This window comes from Xylocopa sonorina, chromosome 1, assembly GCF_050948175.1.
Source record: "Xylocopa sonorina isolate GNS202 chromosome 1, iyXylSono1_principal, whole genome shotgun sequence".
Lineage (NCBI taxonomy): Eukaryota > Metazoa > Arthropoda > Insecta > Hymenoptera > Apidae > Xylocopa > Xylocopa sonorina.
Window position 1 is genome coordinate 7,800,129 of NC_135193.1, and position 21,443 is coordinate 7,821,571.

Here is a 21,443-nt window from a genome sequence, read left to right on the forward strand (position 1 = left end):
GGTTCACCCTGTCCAACCCCTTCCTCGCGGTGAACCGCGTCGAACGTCAAACACGAAACGCGGACAAACGGGAAGAGCGATACGATGGAAACGACGAGAGCGAGGGAGGCGAGGGCGGTAAGGAACGAAATGGAAAGAAGGAAAGGGGTGGAAGAGAAAAGAAAAAAAAGAGGGTGGCAAGGTAGAGGCGTTCCAGGTTTGCCGGTCACAGGGACTCTCGAATCGTTTCGACCTTCTTTTCCGTGGCTCGGTGCAACGGCCAGAGCGCATGAGATCGTCTAGATGGCGCTCGCGCTAATCAGCCCGCACCCCTTTCCCTTAGGATCGGACAGTATAAGAGGAAGACGGAAAGAATGACGACAGAATCGTAGATTGGCGCGACGGAGACACGTGTAGAGGGTGGAAGAGGAAAACCGGAATCGAAGAAACGTGACCGAAGAGGCGAAGGGTGAGTGTCAGCGAGGGTGGGAGACGGGAAAAGGGTCGGAGATAGGGGACGAAGTGTACGGGAGTGGGCGTTGTATCGACCGCGCCGCACTGCAGGGCTTTATCCCCTCCTTTCCGCCAACCACCACCCCGTGGTACCCTCTGGAGCGAACGGTATACTCCTATCCCGGAGAACTGGAGGAATATTTTCACCCTCTCTATCTTTCTCGCACCCCTCCTCGCCCCGCGGAGCCCTTCCTTCCGTTTCTCGCTGTTTCTTGATCCGTCTCTCCGTTTCTGTGCTTCTTTCACCCCCTTCTTTCCCTTCGTTGTTCTCGATCGCACGTCGGACAGGCCTGGTTACTCCGCTACTTTTTATCGTCCCACATTTTACTCCTGGTTTTCGCGCGCGCCTATCCTCCTCGATTCGACGGGGTTGTTTGCAGCGGTGGCCACCGCCTCCCCTCCCAGTCTACAGCCCCCTCGAATAGAAGACGAGAGAAAAGGAAATGGAAATGGGACGGGAAGAGGGTGGAACGCGGTGTTGAGCGTACGGGGCGGAAGTGAAGTAGCGGCGAAAACGGGGGTGGAGAAGGCGTGTACCGAGGCGCGGCGCTTGAGGAACTCTCGGGCGTTCGGTTGACACTGTATTGGCTTCTGGGCAATATTGCCATTTAGATAGCGAGTTTCATTCATCATCCACGAATCTGACAAATCTTGTTTTCAATCCTTCCGTTTTACGATCGCTGTTCTATGCAGATGCATCGCCTCACAGTTTTCGAATAGTTCGCGAAAGCTTGCGCGTGTCTTCTGTTGTCCGACGAAACTATCAAGACCAGAGCAATGGAATTCTCTGAATTTCATTTCGATTCCCAACAACTAATTGGTTGCTGAACAATTTTAATTTCCTTCGTGTCAAGGTAAACAATTCTACTTGCCGAAGTACAATGAATATATTCTCAAACAAAAAATTCTTCTTATCTTTTAAGTATACAAAACTCTCGATACCTAATTTCTTCCAAAATTAAAATACTTTCCAAAGACGATAAAGTGGAAGGCAACGGAATACGGCAGACTTAAATTGTTACGATCCAACCTTACTTATCCTTCGTCCCTCGCAACCCTACAAACGTTACTCAGAGAACCCTCAAATAGCAACTCTTCGACCCTCGTGTTTACCCTAGTTCCACTTTTCTCTATCCAGTTTGATCATTCTCGCCATCCTTGACAATTCACCCCTGCCTGATTACCATTACCTCGCTGCCTGGTCCCACGCATCGGTCAGTAACCCAACAGCCGAGGAATCTCGCTCGCAGAATCCGTGGAACAAGATGGAAGGACCTTCCGCAGCCTCGATTACTATTCTCGCGCACGGGCACGTAAATCCTGCCGGCTGATCGAAGTGGCCGCGCCGGTGGCGAAGTGGTCGATGGACAGACCTCGAGGGATAGCTGCATCGGGGATTTGTTGACAAGTAAAACTTGGAACGTCGAGGGTTGTTCGCAGAAGAGGCTACTCGATTAGGCGGAGAACGAAAATCGAAGAAAGCGCACGTAGCGCCGAGGCGTGACGGTTCTCCAACACAGGGGGATGGTTTCGGAACCGCAATGACGTTCGAAGTTAGAAAAATACTATTTTTAGTATTTATACGGTAATTTCCAAGAGCTTGTTTCATTTTTCGCTTTCGTTGGTAACCGTTTACGGAATTAACTTTGTCACAAAGGCTACAAAACTTATTCTCCTTTATTTTCTCTCAGATCTTCCTTACATTCCGCTTTATGAAAACAAAAAGAATATTGCGGCATCTCTAAACATTATTTACCATTTCTACAGTTTTACTTCTAGAATTCACATAACCTCGCTTCTAGATGAAAAGCGCGGGTATAATATTTTCTAATGCAGTAACATTACAGCTGAGCTTACAGCTGAGTTTTGTGTGGTCACAATGGTCCTTTGTTCTCATTATTTTTTTCTCCTTTCTGTCTCGTCAATTTACTTTCAACTTCGAGTATGCGTGGCACACACCGTGTAATAAAGTTCCAAGTGAACATTTTTTGCGAAATAAAAAAGAAATAAATATAAAGTATATTTAAATAATTTCGTAACTCTATTACAAGGAAATGCATAGATTAAACATTTCTCAGATACCACAGCATCCGAATGCTGTTTATATTTATACTTTTAATTCGCATGAAATTACAAATAAAGAAGGGGAAGAAGTGGAAAGGAGAAAAAAATGCGGAGCAACAAGTAATATGAAAATAATGATAGAAAATTGTAAAAGGTGAGCCCGCGGAACAGCTTGAAACGGGGTTAAACTGTTCCTCTGTGTTCGTTCGGATCTATGGCGTGTGCAATTAAATTACGTATGCGGTGGCGCGCAAAAATATGAGCGAAGTTACGATTTCAGCTGGGAGGTGAAAACGAATAGGACAGATGCCTCGATAAATAAGGGAACACCGCTTTCTCATCCTGTTTAATATTGCATGGCTTTAAATTAATCTTGCCTCTCCCTTTCACGGCCGGAGGAAAATTAAAAACGTTCAGTTACAACAAGACGCTCGGGGTGTTTCGCGTTTCATTTCCATTTTACACCGTCCTTTCATTACATATTGCTGCGCTCATCACCTTGCCTTTTCCACGTGTCACTCGAATTCTTTTCATCGTGTGATTTTGAAATTGTTTTCCCCAGGAAATTACAAAGAGGGTAGATATTACCTCGTACAGTGGCTTAAAAAAAAAAAAAAACAACCCTTGCAGCCTTATGCGACTAAGAGAAATTATTCAACCAACGATGGCCTAACAAAAATATACATGAAGAGTATTTAACAATAACGTGCAAAGAATGTATATGTAAAATTAAATCGTAAACGTAAAATGGTACTAATAAAGTGCTAATGGATTTTGTTCAGGTTCGAACAAACATGCACGTCTCAAAAATCAAACATTTAAACAACAAACATGAAATTGCCATTAAATGTATAAATACAAAAATGTTTTCGCAAAGAGACCATTATGTAAAATTTAAAATCAAAAATAACCAACCAATATGTTGTATACTTTTATTTCCAGTAGAACTATTTATTCGGAAATTAAGATTATATTGTAGACAAATTTAATGATTCTGTTGCATCTAAAAATGTGTATAGTACATTACATATGTAATTGAAACTAGTTTGAAATTATCAATCATTAAATAGTAATTAATACTCGAGTGGTAGCGATGTATAATTGTACAAAGTATTAGAAACACGGAAATAAACGCGAAGTAACGGTTCTGTTTTTGTAAAGAAAACAAAGTGACCACGTCTCCTCCAAAGGCTATCGGTCGTAGATTCATAAGCTTAAGTATGACACCAATTTACGAGCCAATATCCTTGAGCAAGGATGTTTGTGCAGCGTCCTGCATGGTCTGCGCGAGGAAACGAAGCCACGGGGTCAGTAGGCGTTGCACGATCCAGAACGCCGCCCTAAATTGGAGATTCGCCCTTTTCGTACTCTGCCGAATAATTGGAATTTTTCACTGCGAAATTTTCTCTTCGATGGGAAAATGAAGCTGCGAAACGGACCGAATCCAGTCGACTATCGAGTTGTAAAATAAAAAGGCTGCAGCTGTTGCAATTAACCGACGTTTGGACTTTATAATATAGTTTTCGATACGCGTAAAACAAATTTCTACTTTAATTACTTGTAGAGAATTATTATTTTCGAATTCGAATGCTTGAAACACTGCTCAATGTATTCTCAATAATTACGAAAATAAATAGGTGCATTTCTGCGTAGCTTTTGGCATCTAATTTAATTAGAACCGAAACTGAACAAATTCTGCAGCATTTACTACCCTTAATTTACTACACAAACGATACTTCAAAAAAGCATATGAATCTCTATGCAATAAAAATAAAAAGTTCACGAAGAAATTGAACAGCAACGCATAATACCCATTAAGGGTTGATTTATTGCAAACATCTACACCATTGAAATGTCCGATTTGATATCTCCTTATTTTGTGCTCCACTTTGACCTAAATTCGATCCCAACCATGTGTCCCATCCACGGAACCACCGTAACCAGTTTAAGCTGCGCAACTTAACTGTTTCACGAGCTACCACGATCGCAGACAGACATACATTCTAACCAAGCACGCGTCGAGCTTCGTAATAAATAAAAAATTCCTAGTTTCCTCTTCTATCCCCGGGAAGAGTAGAGAAATCAGAGTGACCCGATTATCGAGCGATTCGGCACGAATCTCGTGACGCAAGACTGACGAGGCGCTGACGACGTGCGTTGAAAGATGCACGAGGCATAGCTGCGAGGGCTCCGAGGGAAGAACGAGCGGACGGGATAACCGGGAATTTGCATGGCATAACTTTTGTTTTTCGAACTCAGGCTTTTGCATCGCGGAAAGACGAGATAAAGGGGCGTGCGAATCGTGCATCGAGGAAACGCGACATCGATCGGCTCGAACTGTTATGCAGCCGGGTCGTACAGGTCGAAGGAACTCGGCTGGTGGCGGACGAGGAGCGAATGAAAAAGGGGAATTCCATATCCAGAGAGGTTGCTGCGCCGAGCAGCCACGAGATTAAAGGAGAAATTTACGACGAGGCGAAGAAAAAAGAGAAAAAAGAAAGAGAGAAAGGAGAGCGTGTTACGCGGCCCGTGACACGGCGGATCAGCTGATCCGTTTAAAGCCACCCTCGCTTGCGGGGACACGGGGAACCTTGTACGTTGATATTTGGGAAAAATTGCGGGTGACAGTTCTTGTTCGGTGAGGCGAGAAATTTATTAATACTTTATTTACGAGCCGAAGCCCTGTTACGTCAAGTGCATAAATCAATTGAAGAGAGAGAGAGAGAGAGAGAGAGAGAGAGAGAGAGAGAGAGAGAGAGAGAGAGAGAGAGAGAGGTGAAATGGGGTGGCCATTCAGTTCTACCGAGTTGTCAATAAAAATGAAATCGTTAAAAAAGGTTAACCTGTGCACGTTGAACGTACAAGATCCTTTCTTTCTTCGGTCTATTTACGCGTTATTGAATTTACATAAAACGAGACTATTAGTACCGTGATCCATAAATGCTCATTTTGACATTGAGTACAGTCAATGAAATCAATCATATACTTCAACATATTTGTCGTTTCTGTTGTAATTGTAAATGTGTGGGAACGTTGGAGGTAGGTTAAACGGAAATGACAATTTGAAATTAAAATGGAAATTCTGAGAGAGGAAGAGACCTATAAGGGAAGTCGATATATCTCTTGGAAACATTTATCAACGAGGATCTATGTATTTTCATTTGTCTGGGGAAGGAAGGAAATATTTCCAAAAATTTGTTAATAAATATTAGATCAAAAAAGTTTCTAACTCGAGAAGTTACGCGAAGAATATAAAAATATTGGCAGAAAAAGTTACGGCTTATAATGATTAAAAGGATGAAACGGATCTCTGTCTCGTTTCTCCGACTGTGCTCATAAATATATCAATTTGCGCAAACACCCGTAATTTACCGAGGGAAGAAGAAAGAGCAGCGTTGAAATCTTCATAATTAATACTTCTGTTACGTCGTTTTACTCCCCGAATGGAAAAGAGTTAAAAAAAAAAAGCAAGTAGAAAGTACACCCCCGTCTAATCCCCGAAGTAAACTAATTAACTCCACGTTTCTACTCCAAGAAAATGAATTCCACGTAAACCTCTGAAGATGCAGAGCATCCGTTCGAGCCCGTTAATAATTAAGCTTTGGTAAACCAAGAAAGAAAACAAAGTTTCTGCCATTAGACCGACCGTGACGGGGACCGTGTATCCCCAGCGGTGAACGTGTCAGGAGTTAATCATGAAGAATCACCACGACCACGTTGCCCAAATGATAACAGATAAAGACGAACAAACAGAGAAGATTCACGAAGATACGTGCTAATATTTGCGCCACGGTGGTGTACCATTTTAAGGCGACAAGACGGTGTCCATCGATCCTCATCCGCCTCTCTGTCTCTGCCCCACAGGACCCTTTGACACTGAAACACACCCTCTGTCTCCACCTCTGTAGTTTCCCTGGTTAATTCACTCGACACCGCGGCATTGCGCGTCGCGTGGAATGTTGAGCAACTTGGAATCCATCCAGATGCACCCCTTGAACCGCATCAATCCGAAACGTGTCTCATTAACGCACGATTCATCGTTGCGCGAAATTTCCACGCGATGACGTTTCTTACAGTTGAACTATCGCTCGATCTGGCGTTAATATCGGGTTACACGGTTTGTTCTCCGAGCTGGGTAATTTTCAATTGTTTTTCATACGGCACCTTTGCACGCTTCGAACAGATTTCTCTGTTTCTTACCCGGGCTTTTATTACGTGACGAGTTATCTCTTGCTTTCAGCCCTATCTTTATCTTCGAGCTCCTTTTATTATTATTCTCTTTTTACGCTCTCTTTACTTTTCAGTATTACGCCTTTTTACCCCTTTACAGCACTTTTTTACTCTTCTCTTTTGCTTTCTTCTTGGCATTTATGGAAAATATTTTTATTTCGAAGTAACATATCATTTTTACAACTGCTCATTAACCGAACGTCCTATTCTCACTGTTAGGTTCAAAGCGCATCCTTAGACTTCACGAAAATCGCATAACTCGAGCGGCTCGATTATCGATCGGCTTTGTTCAATCCTCAATAGCCCGATCGCAAAAGCTACGATTTTCAACCAGCAAAGCATTCGTACGTGAATAACAGCGCAACAAAGAAGGTTAACTGTATTCGTGCCAACAATTACAGCCTACAGACGCATTCGTTCGGCTCCCCTAATTGGTTCTTGAAAACTTTCTTCCATCCAATTTACAGCCAATTCGAAATTCGCGTATACAGAGCACCGAAAGAACGAGGATACACTCGAACTCGCGAGAAAAAACTGGAATTCGTTCCGTTGGCGGTGAAAAAAAAAAAAGAAAAGAAAAGCTACGAAGCGTGGTAACTTTAGCGAAATCGATGGACCACCCTGGAACGTTCTCCAATTGCACGTCCACATTCTCCGGCCTTGTTCCCATCGTTCAATACAGTGGACACTGGCGTGTCTATTTGCGTTAGGTTTCACCTTCCTTCGCTTTCTCTCCTTTCTCCCTGTCCCGATCCCGCCATCTTTTTATGCGCTGAACGTTCAATTATCCCGACTAATTGCAGTTAGGTAGGTTGGGCTGAGGTTTAATTAAAATCACTTTGACAGTTTCGCGGAAATCTGATTGGGGAGAAACGATACGGGGAAACGGTTCCGAGTTCATAAAACGCCGTTCCGCTTCGACTGCCGCCAGCTGCTGGTATTCTCTGGATGCTTTTTACTTGGGAAACCGCTTGGAACACGGCGATTTTTAACCGTGTCCATGTTATTTCACGCTGATACCCCCGAGCTTGAAACACTCTAATTAAGGGGGCATACATAAGGGATGAAAATGAGAGCTTCCCGCGAGAACGAGGCGAAACGATTCTTATAAATGTATAATCACCAACGAAGAATTAAATGTGTGCTTTAAAAATCGTAAGCTCCGTCTACGGTTAATTATAAAGATCTGCGTGCACGATGTATCACGCAACCGAAAGATCGGATATTTAAAAAATCGGTTAAAATTCTGAATACTTTATACATACGAGCTGGGGATTTTTTTGAAAAACGCTTCCAGAAAGAGAGCAAACGCGGAGAAGAAGAAAAGAGTAACGATAGTCGTATGAAACGATGCTTTTGCGTATTCAAATGAGAAGTACGAGTCGAGCTCGAGCGCGTTGAGGGGAGAATGGGGGTTGATATGCAATGGAGATAGATAAGAGAAAGCTGATTCGATTTTTTTTTTCATGATACGTGCAGCTGGGAAGGGGTAGTTGTGAATATGTAGGAGCACCAGAGGGATGAAAATGAAGATTTGTGCTGAGCAAAGAACGCAGAAGACGCGGGGATGAATTCATTGTTAGAACTTTATATGCAATACGATAAATATGGAAAATCCATTTGTAATGTGTGCCTAGCCAATTCGTTTTATGGGATAGAGAAAATACGTAATGGAATTTATTCACCAATTTATACACAATAGTCAAACGAAGATATCACTATCTTGAATTCATCATATGTTTATCTGAGATACTCATAAAACTAAATTACCTGATATTGTACTGTAAAACTATTTAATTATTATCCAATTTGTCATTCAATTATTTTTTACTAATTTTTTGGTACGTTTAAATTACATTTCCTTACTATTCTCACCCTCGGTTTCTTAAAACCACCCCAATATCATTTGAGATGATATACCACAGTTTTGAAAACCCTTACTCATGGAATATCGAACGAGCCGGTCCACTGTCCCTCGACGGTGAATTACCACGGCTTAAACGTAAATTTCTCCAAATGAAACCCTTAATCGGCCGGGAAATTCGCTGGAGAACGCTCGAGGATCGTGAATTCCGAGAGTTATCTAGGGGCCGTCAACGGCGAACAGATTAACGTTTATAATCGATTATAGCGACGCGGCGAAGTTGCCTGGACGTTTCACACCTAATCAACAAAGCCGGGCAATTTGTTATGCGTCGCGGTTAAGCTTCTGCGGCCACCATCCGAGCCGCTGTCCAATGAAATTCTGCTTGATCCTTCTCCCGTCGAGAGACCCACCCTTTCGACCGCCATTAGCGGGAAAACGGACAGATTCAATGGGGAACTTCTGTTCCTTCCGCGGGGAAACGCGGTTTACCTCTCGCCTTTCAAGATGTGCCGGGAAACCCCTTACGTTTCAGCTTTTTCATTTTGCAAAATGTGCTTAAGGCTTGATAACGCGATAATTTGTGGGATAATAAAAAGGGGGATGAAAATTGTCCTCGAGCATGAATGTTGAGGTGAAGGGGTGTGATTTTAAAAGGTAGTGAAATGTAAGGGAATGTAGATTGTGTGTGAGAGACTGTATGCGTGTGCTATGTGTGGAAAAATGTAATATATGTGTGTGTGTGTGTGTGTGAAACTGGGAAGAAACGATTATTATACAGAGAATAAAATAATTTTTTAAAGAAAAGACAGGATGTTCCTGGAATTAATTGCTAATATTAGAAGACTGCGAAAGAATAGAGGGATGAAAATAATCATTGAATGTAAATATATTAGCGATGGTGACTGTAGAACTGTTCTAATCGTTTTGGAAAGAAGTGGAGAAATGAAAGTCGTTAAAATTAATTGAATAATAGATTGTGTTACCAGCAACTGCTTTGCTCCACGATTTCCATTGGACACTCACCAGGGTTAATTTTTAATTTACGACGAGGAACGGAATTTACTCAATCACTTCGCCATTAAATTTCAATTGAGAATTTTTATTGTATTACCATCGTGATAATAAACTATACCACCACCATCAATTCACGGGACCGTGTATCCTGTTTAAAGTAGACACTCGAATCGATTTATCTCGTTCGAAGTGGTAAATTTTGTTTTGTGTTGCGCATACAAACGAAATCGAAATTTCCATACACGAATCGCATTTTAACAGTTCCTGTGGTTCGGCGAATCGCAGATTCGAGTCTCCTCGACTAATGAATAATCCGCACGAATTACTGAACGGAGGTGAATGAAAAGTAATTGCAATAATTAATAAAGGCATCGACATTTGAATATGAAACTTCCATGTTATATCATATCAATGTGTATATAGACACATCGCACGTATTTTGTGAGTGAAAATTTATCTCAATTAACGTGACTAAAATTTAAAATTTTTATTTTAAATTTAACCCATAGAATAAATAGAGTAATCAGCGTTCATGAAAATTCATAGTTTTCTGAACGGAAATAAATCATCTAAACTTTTTACATGGACTTATTTATTTTCTATTCTACACATTTTTCCACCACGTCATATGTAGATAACTCGTTTATTTCTTTGCAGAGGCGAAATTAGAACCGTTGAAAAGGTTCGGAGCGAGGCAGACATCCGGTGGAAAAACTTTGATTCCCATCCAGCTCGATTTCCTTCGCGGCGATACGACTTTAATAACTCGAACGATATTATCAAAGAGGTAAGCCGAAGGAGACAAATTACAAGCAGCCGTATTCCACCGATATTCCTTCCTCGCGCCCAACTATACTCCCAAGTATTTTTTAACAAACTACGCCGTTCGACCTCGGTGACTTCGAGACTCGAAGAAAATCTATAATGTAATTCCGCTTGGAACTCACCCTCGAACCATCCTCCATCGCTAATAAAACTCCGAATACCAAAGCACACGGGTAATTCTGGGACAGTTCAAACGCTGAGAATAAATTCACCGAACATCGAAACGAATTTTCACTATTTTCGTTCCTTTCCCGAATGTTTTCATGCGAATGATCCTTTTTCTTCTCTTCAACCCTCCGCAAACATTGTACGATGCTCTTTTGCGAGTTAATTTTGCTCTGACGAATGGACAAAATAATAAACTGAATTGTATTTGCGTTTGCTTCCGTGTACCTGGTCACACGTTACGCTAATAAACTGTCCGACACGAAATTTACTGCTCTCGCCAGTGAGTCAGAGAACAGAATAGGGGCTAATATCATCGATTCATTATTATTCGCGGGGAGCGTTACGATTCTTCGAATGAACAATGCGCGTCATTATACTCGCCACGTTCTTCTGGCGGACAATAAAATCGTCCTGGATTCTGATACGATCATTTTTTGGCCGTCGCTGCAATCACCGGTGCCATTGTAGCGAAACGCTCAAGGGAAACCGAACGGTGGTAGGAAATAACAGGGTGAGGGTGAACCGGATAAGACCCGATAAACTCCTGCGCACCGGAAACATCGTGAAATTATCAATTAGCCTTATGGAAAAAATCGAGAAAATCTAATTAAAATCAGGTGCGCAAGTTGGGGGACGAGTCGATAGCGATTTGTTTAAATTACCCTGCAGCCAATTAATTGCTGTTGACGTCCGAACGGCGTCGTGTATTTTATCGCGAAGATAATACAAACGTTTGCGTTGCGCGATTGTATTTGCCTTCCCACCGATCTGCCTTCAATTATAATACATAAAGCGTGGGTTGCACGCTGTGTACAACGCGCGTAATGGCTAACGCAACAGCCACGATTTATAAAATTCCACTAAATGGTGGGATAAAAAAATGTGAAATAATTCTATGAGAAGAATTACCGTTACGCGATAATAGCCGATACTAACGATTTATGCGTTCCAGAGTAAAATATTGAAAATATATAATATTTCGAGAGAATTAGATTATTGCAATTTTTTGTTCCTAGAAATTTTCTATTTCGTTTGTAAATTCTACAAGCTTCCAAGTTTTTAAATTTCGTTGGATATTTTACATTCCACAATAATTCCATTATATGCTACGTACATTTCTTTCCGGTTTCCATAGCAATTTATTACCGCGCGTGCAATTCATTACTTTCACCCTCGCGACGAGAGTGCAGTGCAACACGTAGAAAATGCGTTTTATTTTCAACCGTTTCAAGGCTACGCTGAACACGCCAAGCAAAATCAATCTTCAAGCTTTTCTTCCTGAAACGACTCGTTGCACTGACCGAACGCATTGCGAAATTTTTGGTGTATTCTTACACGCAGGATCGTCTGAAAATTCTAGACAGACTAACAGCTATGCAATCTCTACGGAACGATCCTCTCGATTTCTAATTTGCGATCGTCCTTAATTGCAGCCAAACAGCCGGAAGCCCTCCTCCGAGATCTTCGATATTTTCCCCTAAAGCGCAGCCTAAACCAACACCAGCCCTCGAGAGCTAACACATCGGCGAGCTTAAACAACGGAATACAATCGATACTTAACCCCCTATCCGGTGCTCTAATATTGTACCTCGATATTCACTTCCGTTAATTTCTACGTCACAATTACTTCCAACAACGATTAAAGGCAACTTAATCTACAACGCACCCCCTACTGCTCTTCGATTTAGTTCTACAATATAGGTTCCGGAGATAATAGAAACGCGTGGTGTTACCTTTTCCTTTTTTTCGTTTTTTCGTAGTTGTTTCTAAAAGCTACTCCAATCATAATTATACTTAATTTCTCTTATAGAATTGTAAAGTAACGACAATGAAACGTTGAAATCGACGTTCTACAACTGTTCCCTTAAATTACACCCAACAATTGCAAAAACATATCAAATCACTCTATTTTTCACTTCTTTTACGTAATTATCTGAACCGCCATCAGACACGGTTGGAAATTACCTGGAATTCGAATCTTCCCCGAAATTACCCCTAATAATCATTTCGAACGCGGGGGCGAAACCGGCTGAACGGCACTCTTTCGCTTCATCGGCCCTCAATCATCGTTCCTAATACTTAAATCTATCTGAAAACTCGAGGAACACGAAAGTATCGGTGCACCGTAATCGCCAGGGCGCCATATAAGAACGTGACCCGCGAACTAGTAGCCGCTTTACGATAACATAAGTCATGCCAGTTGAACCCTTTCTTTTCTCTTCGCCCGAAATAGTTTAGCAGTAAAGATAAGGGTGGTAGGATATGTATGTTATCTAAAGCAATAAATTGCAAAGATGAACAATTTCTCGACGAAACGAACACTCGACTGTCAAGCAACCTCTGTCTAAATCAAACAACTATGAAAAGCTAACTAAACGGGGGCAGCTCGTAAATGTCGGACGGTCTCTCTAATCCTCACTTTACATCCTCGATGACGACGAGCAAACTAGGATAGAGTAAGCAGAGCGAATCGCGTGCCACTCGACGACGATGACACGCGTGGTGCCCGTCAAAAGTAACAGCGAGCCGGGTCGTGCATGGTACGCGAGGGTGCTCCTGCATAATTAGCAGTCGAGGGTGCCAGCGCACCCCTACCGACACGCGCGCGGAAAACCATCGATGGGGGTCCCTTTCTCCGTTTTCTTTTCATCCTTCGTATCTTTTTTTAATTGAGTACAGACAGTTCTTTCTACGTGCTCTTCGACTCTTTTTTCATTTTAGTGTGCCAGATTCTGTGTACAGCTCGAAGTTTGTTTATCTGTTTCTTTCGGTTATTTGAACGGTTGAATTCATGGACGGACTGCTTTTATTTTTTCATCGAATCGAGAGAAATTAGCAGAGTTTTTTTTTTGCGACAGTGTTATTTTTTGCCAGGTTATTTCCGCTTGCTCGTTTTGCCTGCCGCCGCTTAAGCTTTCTTTACGCGGAATGATTGATGAAGGCAAATTTCATTTACCCAAGCGAATTCTTTTTCTTTACGAATCTGTTGTAATGGCGATACGATTGCTTACCCCTCGGGTATATACGAAAATATTATACAGGTTCTACATCAAAATTCAAATATACGAAATAGAATATACAAAGCTGTAGAAAATATCTTGTGTCTCCGTTTAAAGATACTTATAAGAACATAAACGTTTACACAGAAATCAACAACCGTCTGCTAATTAGAATTGTAAAAATATTATCGCGTGATTTTTCTTCAGTCCTGATGGAAAGATCGCAATCTCAACTAAATTTACATCGATAAAGAATAAGATCGGATCTAAAGTGTGGTATCGATCGTATCGCTATGGAAATTGGAAAAAATTCGTCGCGACAAATAAATAAATTAGCGAAAAATACGATGAAAAGTGGAAGAAAGGGAAAGATTCTCGCCGGCGTTCGTGCCGCGATGCAATAGTGATTACACCAGCAGCTTTCCAGGGAGCACGCCTCGCTTCTTATCCCATTACCTTACACGGGCAGGTAACGCAGCAGCTCGTTGCACGTCGTTCCATTAATTCGGGAGCACGTGGACAACGTAAATTCCCAATTACCCGGTAAATAATATAAAAACAACGAGGTAAGCGGCCCCCACTTTTCCCTTCCCTTGTTCTCATACGCGGGAGAGCGAATTAACTCTTTGAAATTGTAAAAGTAACGAGCTCGAGGCAGGCGCGTTCGCCGCGCCGGATGAATATTCAAATTGCATCTTCCGGAAGGGGGAATTTCTCGTACGAGGAATCTCGTTTCATATTTTCGACTTATTTTCTGCCAACGTGAAGTACGCACTTCCCTTCTGCCCTGCGTCGAGCGCAGGTTGGAGATGATGGATCGGTCCTTGCGTACGAGATTCGCATCTTTTCGCAGTAATTTTCTATTCGAAGTTTGTTCTCATTTATTTGAGAAACTTCCTAGTTTCATGGCTGTCGAACTTTGTACGCGATACAACGTTATCGTTGAAATTAGGATAATTTTTTAAGGGACAAGGTTTATTGCGATTAAAGTTCAATCTGCGGTGAAGTATTTGAACATAGAGTGTACGGATACTTTACGTTTTAATTGTATCGAGAATGTTTGAAATATTATTTTGAACGATTCTGAAAGAGGAATATCGTGAAAAAATATTTTCCGCGAAGTAACCGATATCTTCTTTTTTTTAAATGGTCAAAGTGCTGTTTTTATCACATTCTAAAATCTACAATGTACAGAAACTTTGTTGCGTTTGGAATTTGGTTAAATATTTGTTTAAAGAATCTTTCAAAGCCCTTCCACTTTGCACCGCTATCGGGATAAAGTGAAACATAAATACGCGGAAGTAGAGTGGAAAAATAAGTTGAAAAGCAAATACGTGCCAGAGAAAATTAAACATTTTCACTGAATAAATGTATATATTTCTTCTCCTGCGATAATATAAAATAAAATCGACACTCAATGAATAGTCTCGATTGATAAAATTATTTTTCCGTCCAAAGTCTACTTGAAAATTGACGAAAGCTATTCCTTCGAAAGAGAACAGTTTAATAACGGAAGAAGCCGAAAGCTGTGTTTAACACGAAAGGTCAACGGCGAATCAGATTAGCAACAACGTTGCAGCAACACTTCGCTAAATTTAGTCAACTAGACCATTCCCTACCACTGTTTTATGAATAATTCTGTCGTCGCTCAGGTAATAGCGACCGAGACAATGTTCGTGGATCCGAGGAAGCAGCGAAGATTTACTTTCCTCTTAAATATAAATTCTTTCTTGAAGACACCACGTCGTCTTGTTATATACTACTTACAAACTTCTTTTCTTATCAATTTTACGTTCATTTTCCAGACACTAGCTTACGATATTAATGCTACATTAATTTTTAATATTAAATATCAAAACTGCTAATAAATTGAAATAGCTTATCGAGTATTTATCGTCAGAAATGTTCTCTGAAATTTTAATTACTCTTTTTGCAATGAATAGATCTTCCATTTCCCCTGTTATTCTCCCCTTTCTATTAATACTTGAATTAATTATATGTATCCCGCAGAACCTGAATTAAATTCAAGATTGCAAGCTTCATAATTAATTCTTACTGTCAACAACCGGACTTGGCTTTACAATTAAATTAAATTATTCATCCCCCTCGTACTTCCTTCATTTTCGTTTCCCTTGTTTCTTCATTACTCTCAAACTTGCTTTACTTTGCAGAACTTTCTTCAAAGCCAAACTTTTCCTTCCTACTTATTGTGCGTTACATTACCTTCCGCTGCTTTATACAATTTTCACTTTATCACCGCAACCTTGCATATTATAACAGCTCGTATCTAAACTACCGTAATTACAACCCTCGGTTCTCCAAATTCTGTTGCAGCTAACTAACGTTCCACCCTGAATGCTTCCAAATTACACGCATCTGTCTATAAAGTCACGAAATCGCAACGAATCCGTTATCAGAAATCAATCTGTCGCGTAACGATTACGGATAAGACTACTCTTAAATAAAAAAATAAAACGTAGATAAGCACGTATTAATTGGATCGCGCAAAATGTGAGAAACGGCAGGCCCTTGGACGTTAATCGAAATTTTCGACGTTAATCCGGGAGCTTGGCGGGGCTCGGAGGTCAGCAACAATTTTCGAGGGGCTCTTAATTAAAGTAAAACCCATTAACGTGCGCCCTGCACGCGCGCACGCATTCCGCGTGTGTTACATAATTTTATCAACGGATAAGCCGTGATCTTCGAACCGAGTAATGGAGTGAAATATGCGGCGAAACGCGTGCATACGCTCTGCACACCCATTTCTACAGATACGATAATGATACACTGGGGAAAATAAGACTCGTCGGCAAATGGAACGCGTCCGAGTTCTTCTAAATAGTCCGTTTGCTCGAAACGAAACAAACCTCGTCGTTCTGCCATTGCGAGGTGACAGATATTCTAGCTAATCCATTTATCGGTATCACTTCGCTGTTGCAAACTTGGCGATGGATTAAAGTACTCGTTACTTTACTCGAACTACGAGAATCGCACGGGCAGAGAAAGGTTTTTAAACGTTTAAATAACCGAGGAGCTTAGACGCGACAGCGAATTCGTACGATGAAGAAGAAGCTTAAAAGGGCCAATGCACAGGGCGGTTTCCTTCCCAAGGAATTATGGCCCATTACCGCGTGGGTTGACCCCTCCAGTGGTCGCGTTGTCTCGCGGAAGTTCGCCATTAAAACAGCTGGATCGAGCCAGATCTCGCGAGACGAATCTGGCCGCCTCACTGTCACGGGTCTGACCTCGAATCGGACATCCTTCGCGGCTCGATCGCGCGCTCGAATCCTCGCGGGAGGACCGCAATTCCGCGGGATGGCTTCGCTCCTGAGGAACGAACCGGTGGCCACACGGTGTACCTCTCGAAAAAGATACGTCTCGATCTCGCGACGTAAATCTAGAATGCTCGACGAGCGTTACTCGCCGGGACGAGTAATTTCATGCTCGAGAAAATGGAAATAACCAGCCAGGATATTCGTTCGCGTTTCAGGGATGCTAGATGAAATTCTTAGTTCTCGTAACAAGGACCTTTTATTTGCAGTTTCTAACGATCTCCACATTTTCTTTCCTTACTTCCGTTCACGAATATACGAATATTTGTACCGCGATTAACAGTCCGGTGATAATCGAAACAAATATTCCCAACAAACTTGATGACGTCACGTAATGACGTCAATAACATCTCATTATTGATCAAACTATACGAGCCTACAGGTATAACGGATAGACTAGGAATGTTTATGCAAATTTCATATCGTATCATCGTATTATCGAAGGCATAACAGAAAAATTCAAATGAGATCTGCAATCTGATAATAATCTAAGTGACCTGCAACAATCGTGTTTTTTGTTCCAGAGAATGAGTACGGTGTAACGCGTATAAAATATGAAACAACGCGAAAGCGAAGAATCGATAAAGACATCTTTCGAAGAGGATTCGTGCGATGACAAGGTTGCTGAACAAGCAGAGGAGAAATTGAACGAGGAAATACATAGAGTAGGACACACTGGAAGCGTGTGCACGGCCCCCTGACACACATCGACTCGTTAAAATAACGACATAATGGCTAATTTAGCGATAATAAGCGCGAACCGTATCGTTCAAATTAGCGTCGAAGGTGAGACGAGCGCGACAAAGAGAGGCATCAGAGGAACGAGGAAAAAAGAAGAGAAAAACATCAGATCGACATCGTACGTATGTATGTGTTACGTGTTCTCTGTGAATACGAATGTGTTTCACGTCACAGAATTACGCTCTTCGTGTCCACCTGCTGCCATCTTGTGGCCACTTAACAAAACACTTGTCTCATTATCGTCAGTGCTGTACCCCTTGACTTTGTGCTACAGTTGAGCGATTTAAAGTCCACTTTTTCTATCAAAATATCTTAACGCTTATATTCTACTTCGCTAAAAAGAATTAGAAGCCGCTTGTAGCTTCGATCAAGTATTTAAGACGAGTGGCCACCTCTAATGCGCGCGTAAAACAAAATACCCTCCACCCCTCTCTTCTTAATAGGACATTAAGAAAATGAAACCTGGTATCGTCAGAGTTAAAATACCGTTCATTAAATTGTAATATACGAGACAGGTATTTTGTTCCAGCATATTCAGTGACGTTTATATGGTACATTCTAAATGGTGGTATAATAAGTAATGTAAAGTTCAAGAGCAAAGGCGATGTAGTTAGCAAAGAAAAAACATAAAAAAGTGTTGTTGGACTCCTAGTCGAGTAATGTAGAAAACAGTGACCGTCGGTTGAGTTCAACGACCTTTGACAAAAACACTATGGTCATTGCAGTGGCGTATCTTTAATGAGCAAAATGATCTCAATCACATTCTGTATTGCTGATTTTTTTCTTGGGATTACAGAACAAAGCGGCTCGTACAATCGACCGGTATTGTTGTTATTCTTTAGAAACGGGAAGTACCGCTTTATTACAACCTTCTCTTTATATATACGATTTTTATATGGATCCTCGAAATCGAGGCCAAATATCGTACTGTATAACATAAAAATAAAGCTGCTTTCTGTATTCTAGAAATGGCAACTTGCCAAAATGGGGAGGGAAAACGACCCAAAAAAATTGCATTCAAAATAAAAAACAAATTGTACAAAGGAAATATTAGTAAAATTTGAAGAAAATATTATGGAATGAATTTTAATCATCTTCGTTTCATCTTCGCTTTAAATAGGAATAATCGAAGAATTCAAACATTTATAATCGTATCAAGAATACAAAATACTTATTCGTTTAAATAGACCTTCGTTGAACATTATGCGTATGCATATAATTTGAAAAACAAAATGATAGGATAGACTTTCACCTACAACCGTTACTCGCTAACTTGTCGTCAAAAGGGCTTCGAAAGTAAGTAGGTTATACCAACATTCTACAGGATTTCACAATATTGTGTTCACGTTATCTCGTACGATGGTTTACGAATTTTATTATGGATACCTAGACCTTTATGTATCAGGCAGATGCATACAGTAAAAATTATCAGCCTAAAACGTCCGATTACGAGATTTTCAAGCAATTTCTAATAAATTTACTGCTGTTACGAAATGGCACTGTATTATCGAGAAACGTCAAAAGTAATTAGCTGCCTCATTTACAAGGCAAAAGTTGCAGTTGTAACACACGAAACAATGTCTTTGAAAATAACAAAGTAGTCGAACAAGTCCTTTTGTTGCAATACGCGTTAAAACTAAATTTTTACGAGACAAATAAACGTATTGTCCTAAAAAATCTTTTCGTTGTGATAGCTTAGTATTTGGTTGATAATTGAAAGAAAAATTGTTAACGACACGGTATGATTACTATTAAAATAAAACTAAATCGAATATCATCTCTCGGAAATAATTAATAGGAAAAAATGTGTGTTAAATACAACTGAAATACTATCACGAATAGAGTACAACTGTGTAAACAAAAATAGCCTTCGAGTACTTTCACTTCTTCCGTTAGTACTTTAACCCCTAGTCTCATAAATACTAGTCGTACACGTGTAGCGGATTACGATCCACATCAAATGTGTAGTATGTTTTTTAAATAAAATATAATCGAATCTCTGGCTGCACTTTCACTTTATGAAGTAACAAATTATTAAATATATCTATGAAAAAAGAATGTTCAATTCTAAAAGAAAGTAATAAATAACCAGCGAAAAATCTGTTTGACGACACGTGCATATGTATTATATATGGAATCCGTTAAACAAATGATAATATATTCCCACCATAAATTGTCAATTATTTTTTGCTGACATAACGATAATATATAATCCTCGTTAAAGCTGTATATATACAATATCGCACGACCAAAAATCATAATCCGATATGCCGCTTGATATACGCTAATAAAATTTCCAGTAATAAAAAGAAGTAAACAGATATTATATACTCAGTTACGTGAATGAGAAACGGAAGTCGATCCACGGATCGCTCGATTTCACGAGTAAGAGAAAATTTCTTTTACCATAAACAAGAAATCACGCTTCGAGGGTGCAATTATACACGTGCAACGTTTCGACGACAGGTTTCTAGCAACTTTAATGGATTTTTATCAGACGATAAAATTCTCAACATCGAACGTTTATTTTCTAAATGATTACGTGAAACTCTTATGTATACGCCACCACGTGAATAACATTGTGAAATGTATCGTACCGAATGGCGAACGAAAAATTCCACAGAAATGACTATTAAAGGGCGTGGTTTGCCGGACAGTGTATGACGTTCCTGTCCGAAGACGACGCGTGGCCTGTCGTCGAATGAAGCGCGCGAATCTAATTGCACAGCGGCGATCGCGAGCTCAATAAAACGATCGATAAAAGGAAGAAGTTACGCGCGATACGCTCGATTCGAGCGTTCGTCTTACGAACATCCTGCGCTTGCATCGTCATCGAACCCGTATCGAACATGTCGAGAAGCCAAACAAAGAAAACAACAGAGAATGTTACTGACCTCGGTTGCCAGCTTTCCTTTCGACGCCATCTTGACAACAATAATGGCTGCCGGTCGATGTCCCAACTACCTGCTGCTGCACACGCTGCACTTACGATGACCAAACGAATCCTCGTGAGAATATGCAGGACACTGATTTGCGAGAATCGCGGGCACTCTCGCGACGACACGCGCTCGCTCACGGACGGGAACGGAGTAAATCGTTGGTAAGCACGATTTCGCAACGACGCTTCGCGCGACCGTACCGAAATACTGTGTTGACGTCACGGCACGAAGCTTCTTTTCGTACTACACACGCTACGAGGGACTACAAGTTTCCAAACGACACGAAGGCACCCCTGCTCATCGCGATCGTGCCCCACCACCACTTTAGGCGATACAAGTAAGTCCCTTTCACTCGCTCGCTCGATAATTAGAATGCTGTAACTCTCCCCTCTCCTAGCGTCGACACATCCTCTCTGCAATGTTCTCGCGCGAATGATGCACGACGTATGGACGTCCTTGTTTCTTTTCGATCGCTTTTCCTTGTCCGTTCATCCGGTACGCCGATGCGAGCCGGTATTACTCGCGCACCGAAGCTTTTCAGTGTGTAACTCGTTCCCTCCTTAGGGTCGTTGGCGATTATCGAAGAGGCGATTAAGAAACGTTGCCACTTCCGGATTGCGTTGGTGTGTACTACTGTCACGCTTCAAACTGATAGGCAAATGTACGAGAGGTTGAGGTTAGGTGTCAGCCGGCGAAGGAAATTGTTGCGCCCCCACTCCTCTTCTTTCTCTCGATCGAGGATCCACCGAGGCGAAGAGAGATTCGCTTTAAT

At 41.2% G+C, this 21,443-nt stretch overlaps 1 protein-coding gene across 4 annotated transcripts in view; it reads right to left on the bottom strand.

Moving 5' to 3' along the window:
• The window catches only part of Atpalpha (sodium/potassium-transporting ATPase subunit alpha), a 108,954-nt gene extending 88,190 nt beyond the window's left edge, over window positions 1-20,764 (bottom strand). For 3 of the 4 annotated variants that reach the window (XM_076904186.1, XM_076904176.1, XM_076904192.1), the window contains exon 1: window positions 20,627-20,764. In XM_076904186.1, coding sequence (XP_076760301.1) covers window positions 20,627-20,656 — 30 coding nt within the window. In that variant the 5' untranslated portion in view covers window positions 20,657-20,764. The remainder of the gene's footprint in view (window positions 1-20,626) is intronic. The other variant, XM_076904215.1, reaches the window with a different exon arrangement.
• Between the last annotated feature and the right edge of the window lie 679 nt (window positions 20,765-21,443).